This window comes from Oratosquilla oratoria, chromosome 35 (assembly GCF_046742065.1).
Source record: "Oratosquilla oratoria isolate Oo_2021 chromosome 35, ASM4674206v1, whole genome shotgun sequence".
NCBI classification, from domain to species: Eukaryota; Metazoa; Arthropoda; class Malacostraca; order Stomatopoda; family Squillidae; genus Oratosquilla; species Oratosquilla oratoria.
The window spans coordinates 4,410,891-4,416,878 of NC_134811.1; the positions used below are offsets into that span (position 1 = coordinate 4,410,891).

At 39.9% G+C, this 5,988-nt stretch overlaps 1 protein-coding gene across 1 annotated transcript; it reads right to left on the reverse strand.

The window, feature by feature from the left end:
- Window positions 1–5,031: 5,031 nt before the first annotated feature.
- On the reverse strand, window positions 5,032–5,724 carry LOC143018658 (uncharacterized). The gene has a single exon (XM_076174246.1). It carries the CDS (start codon window positions 5,722–5,724, stop codon window positions 5,032–5,034), a length of 693 nt encoding a protein of 230 aa, XP_076030361.1.
- Window positions 5,725–5,988: the final 264 nt, after the last annotated feature.

Genomic DNA, 5,988 nt, shown 5'->3' on the forward strand with positions numbered 1-5,988 from the left:
GCCTCTAAAACCAAATTCCTCTTTATGGGTGTACGATAATGATTCACACGCAATTCCATGCAAGTATGTACCTTTGAATGTACCTACCAATCACATACACAATCTACCAAATAACACAAGACCAACTCAAGTACAATTTTACTTAAAAATCTACAACCTACCCCAATATCCCAAAACACTTCTATGTAAAAATACATACAAAGGATTACAAAGGCAGAGCATCCTGAAAGGAGACCTTTTGGTCCATATCTTGGTCAGATGCGAGAAAAGAGGTAGCCCAAGTCTAAAGGCATAAATCCACTCCCACCCATTTCATCCCCACATACTCCACTCCCATTCACCACCCTTCCCTCCCTCTTTTCTTGGCTCCTCCTGGGTGACAGGTCATCCCTGCATCTCACCCACTGCCCCTGGGCCAGAAGCAATGTAGCAAGACACAGCACATCCACAGCAAGGCCACTTCACTTAATTGGTAACTGCCCCTCTGTCCCCTCATGCGGAAGAAAAGAAGATGTTCACTCCATCCATCTCTGCCTTCCACAGTTCTTATACTAATCTTTCTTAACTCATACTTTCCATGTGTCCAAACCATCCCAATACTCTTTCATTAACCCCATCTTCCAACTCCTACACAAAAATATTCGAACATATAATCACATAACAAACACTGCTTAATAGCCTGCCAAATTCTATATTTCACCAAACTCTTCCAAGAAATAAACCCCACATTGAAATAGTACCATGATAATTGGCTTGGCAACACACCAAATACCGTTGATGTAACCATCACACACAACAGAGAACATTCTACATTGCCCAACACTCACTCCAAATATCCTCATAAAATATTCTCAATGAGTGACTTATGGATTGAACCACTGATATTGTCTGGTTTTCTATATGTCATGGGGGTCCTGCAGAAGAATCAAGGTAATGGATTGATTGGTTTTATCAATACTGCTTGAATATTGAGTAATGACTAAAACTATAGGTGGGCTAATGTAACTAAACTCCAACAATAAGGTAATACAATTTCTAAGACATGGGAACCTGATTTATTGAAGAACTTCTCAATGCATAATTATATACAGTACACAAAGATATTTTTTTTAAGTTAATTAACCCAAAAGTACTAACAAAACTCATGACCAATCTCACGTAAACCCTACATAGTGACTGACCTAGTAAGCTTGACCCAACACTTTGGCACAACATGTTGGCAACAAAGATAGATGACTGAAAAGCTATACATAGCAACCTTTGGCAACCATTCACCTTTCTCCAATACATATTCACTGAACTCTATGAACTCTTATGAACCCAAAGATTTACAATGTTTGTTTGCTTGTTTGTTTTTTACATGGCCAAATGATGAATTCAAAAATAAAACAAACTAAGTACTGGGCTCCTAAGATTATATGGGCCATACTTGGTTTATTTACAGCTATCAGTTTATCTTCATGTGATATCAACATACTGAGAGGGAGTGAGGGAGTGGTAGAAAGGGAGAGTATGGCAGTGAATGGTACGAAGAACCTGGGAGGGAGGGGAAGAGATGAGAAAATGTTGAGGCAGACCGATGAAGAAGGGAATTGGGAAAAAGGAAAATTTAAAGTGGCAGAGTAGGAAAAGGGAAAAGTGAAAGAATAATGAAGAGGAAGGGAACAGATGGGGAGGAGGACAGGATGAAAAGGGGAAGGGGAGATGAAAGAAGAGGAGGAGTAATGGTGAGGAGGAGTAATGAGAAGGAAGACAGGGAGCTAGAGATAGGAGTAGAGGGAGGGGGTGAGTTGGTGTGGAGAGGGGAGGGGAAAGGAAGAGAGAGGTAGAGGGAGGGGAGGAGAGGGGAGGGGAGGGGTGGAGGGAAGGGGAGGAGAGGGGTGGAGGTGATGACAGGAGGGAGAGGTGGTGGTGGTAGTAGGGGAAGAAGGACAAATGATGGTAAATTAAAGGCAAAATGCAATGCTCATAAAAACATTACATACATATACCAAGGCTTTTTCCCCCTTACAAGGGAGGTAGCCAAAAAGGAAAAGGCATAAAATCATTCCCACCCATTCCATCCCTGAATACACTCCACAATCCTCCACCCTCCCTCTTATCTTAGCACCTCCTGATATAAACGAAAGAAGCACCCATTGTAATGAGATTGTTGTTATTGACAATAAGCTCTCTGAGTAGACAAAATTTCATGCCCCACATACCACTAATCACTTACAAATCTCAACCCTTACCCCAGTTCTTTTTAATGTAAATTCATTGGGAGGTATTTCAGATTCTATTTCAAAATTTAATGCATCTCCATGGAACTCTGTTTACACTCTTTGTTATTATATATTTTTTTGTTCCCATGTTCTCATGACTTTCATTCCTGACCAAGATATATTCTGTCAATTTTTTTTTCAAAAAAGAGATGAATGGCTGGCTAGTTCAATCATGCTTTATAATGAATCTCTACACAAATCCAACAGCAATCACTAATTTCTAACTGCCCCTGAAGTCTGACTACAAAGATCAATGGTTGCAACTAAATTTTTATAAGAATGCATTCATTGTCATATAAACTTTCAATACTGGTTATTTAATGTTTACTTTACCTAACTGAAGGCTGGATTGGGTTGGGTTGGGTTAAATGTGGTCAGATATTGACTGGATTTTCAGAATACCTCCAACCCAAATGCAACATCATCCTCACCTTATTCTTTTTTTTTTTTTTTTTTTTAAGTTGAGGACCTAAAAGTTACGCTGCACTTTCATCTTTCCAGGTATATTTTCAGTAAATAATGATGTACTGTATATAAGTATCACTACCACTAAACAATATGTCTTCAATCATTATCACAAATATCTGCAAATCTTAGCCAATATTGAATAATGCCAATCTTCTCTCAACACAACCTAAATAAAGATGGCAGAAAACTTGACAATAGATGGCAATCCTGGCAATAGTGTCAAAACAATTTCATGCTGCCAGCAAGACATCATCATATGTTTTTTCTATCATATCACTACAAGAATCTCTCTGTACTAGTACCTTCTCTTGGGAACTGACTACATTTAATCCATACCCTCCACATTTCCCTTTGTGCTACTCCATTCATTAATATTTACATAGGCATAATGTGGAATGAGTGAATATACAAGGATACCAGCGTTATCATCCTGATTATATCTATTTTGTAGTTGTAGATGAATGTCCCCTCTATTTTGCGAACATGCTTGATCTAATCTTGATCTCATTTTCTGTGGTTATAAACATTCTGGATGAAACATAATGAGTATTATAGACATAACTTTATATCTTATATACATGCATATTGTGATGTATCATCAGGTAGCTACTGCGGTCGCAAATATTTGACTTGTACTGAAGATGTTATGTAGCTTACATCAGCCTTTCATTCATCCAAGATCAATTATACTTTTCACGATTCGATACATACAAAAATATATTTTTATCTATCATTGCTTTCTATTACTATGACAACTCCATTCTGGACCTTTACTGCCTATTACACTACAATAATTGTAAATTTTTTAAGTCACTTGCTCGTAAGGCAGATAGGTTTGTCTGTTCCACCTAGGTTAACTCCAATTGGTTGGTATGGGTGCCGATTGCTGGAGAGTAGATAACTACCGAACAATTTATAGTTTCACCCAACCATAGAATTTGATATGTGGCTTATGTGGTTCTGGTGAGAAATGTTGTGATATGAACGATGGTGTACATCATTTCCGTCGCAAATGTGTACTTTTGAAGTAATTAAGTATTGAAATTATGCACTTATGCCTACATCTCCCTAACGATCTGGGGGGACGTGTGGGAAATCGGGGTTTTTGGGTGGGGAAGACTAATAAATGGAGTAATGTGCGTTGCAAAACAGGTATAAAATGAACAAAAACATTTTAAAAATATCAAAAAATAATAAAAATCACATTCTATGGCTGGAGTCCAGCGGTAGCCATCTTTGTGTTTACCAACGAATCGAACAATGTCTCGCTAGATGTGTCACTTAGCGAAGTCCACTCCAGCCGCGCAAGACTTCCTAACCGTAAACTAACGATACCTCCGTTAGGTTAGGTTAGGTTACTTTACTTTATGGTTACCAAGTCTTGCGCAAGCAGCTAATCTAGCGCTTCTGGTCACAAAAATTTACAATCGTTAGTAAACAAACATGGCGCCGTGCGTGGTACCTGCCGATATGGGATATTTTTCTTTTTTATGGGTTTCTTTAGTCTTCTTCATTTTACACCTGTTTGGCAATGCGCATTACTCCATTTATTAGTCTCCCCTACCCAAAAACCCCGATTTCCCACACGTCCTCCCAGATTGTTCTGGAGATGTAGGCAGAAGTGCATAACTTCAATATTTAATTACTTCAAACGTACGCATTTGCAACGGAAATGATATACACCATCGTTCATATCACAACAGTTCTCACCAGAAACACATAAGCCACATATCAAATTCTATGGTTGGGTGAAACTATAAAACACCCCTACCCATCCTTACCCTCTCCAAGAAGAATGCCACATCCTTAAGGGCATGTATCATCATCACAAGTCCTGTACAGAGATGGGGTCACAAAGAACTGTCACCCCAGATTGCCCACATGAAGAATCATCACCCCATGAGATCCCACCTGAAGAATTGTCACCCCAGAACACTGAATATCAACAGTGGAATAAAGATTAGGTTAGGTAAGGTTGAATGAGGGTTATGCTTATTGTCATCAACTTATAAAACCGAAGAATCGTAAACCCAGGATGGTCCACATGAAGAATTCTCACCCTGTCAAAGTCTGGGGTTATTATTCTTGTGATCCCAGGGATGCACTTATAGTAATGCCGAGTCTCTGAAGGAACCGATTAAAAAAAACTGGCATACCCCTCCTGTGAATTACTACAAAGCTGCCAACTTATGAAACGGCATGTTTACGAATGCTCTACATCCTAAAGGCTACAATTACAATATTCCTGGCAAGTTAGTTTTGATGTGGCAAGTATACTAACTTTCGGTAATTTTGTCTCTTAATGACACGGCTGAAGTCGGCTTCCGCACATTCCAAGTTGTCCTTGGTTCTGTACTGCTTCTGGCAGGGTGTTGTGGTGGCTGTAGGGGTATCCTGGTATCAGTGGATGGTCTGGTAACCCATCCAGCCATTTGTCCAGTTTTCTCTTGAAAGTCTCCGGGCTAGTATCTGTCTGGTCCCGGAGATCTCTTGGGAGGCAGTTGAACAAACGAGGTCCATTATGAGTGAAGGAGTTGTGTTTTATTGTCCTCACTCTTTGAATGGAGCCTACAGTACCCTTTATGTAGCAGAGTCTTCCTTTTCTCGGATGATAGTTTGACACTATCCCCACATTTGGCACTCTGCCCTCCAGGATTTTCCACACATAAATAATTATATACCGTTCCCTTCTCCTCTGTAGAGAGTACAGTTTTAACTGGCTTAGTCTTTCCCAGTAGTTTAGGTGCTGTACTCCCTGGATTTTTGCGGTGAAGGAACGCTGGATGGCCTCTAGGTTGGCTATTTCTTGTACTTTGTATGGAGACCATAGCTGGCAGCAGTACTCAAGCCTTGGGACTACCAGACACTTCCATAGGGTCTTCAGGCACTGCCCTTCTCTAGAGTTGAAAGTTCTGAGCACCCACCCACTCAAGTTTCTTCCTGCTTCTATTATTTTATTGATGTGGTGTGAGAATGTTGCATCATCGCTCATGTATACTCCCAGGTCTTTGACATGCTCTTTTTCTGTGATGAGTTGGCTTTTATACTTGTAGCTTGTGGAGTTTTTGAGGTCTTCATTTCTCCCATAGCGTACAAGCTAAAATTTCTCACCATTCAATGCCATATTGTTTGAAGCTGCCCAAATTTGTATTTCGTTGAGGTCCTTCTGAGTATTTGCTGCATCTTCTGGGCATGTTATCTGCCTTTTCAGCCTGGTGTCATCAGCAAAGGAGGATGCTTCAGTATACCTCAGTTT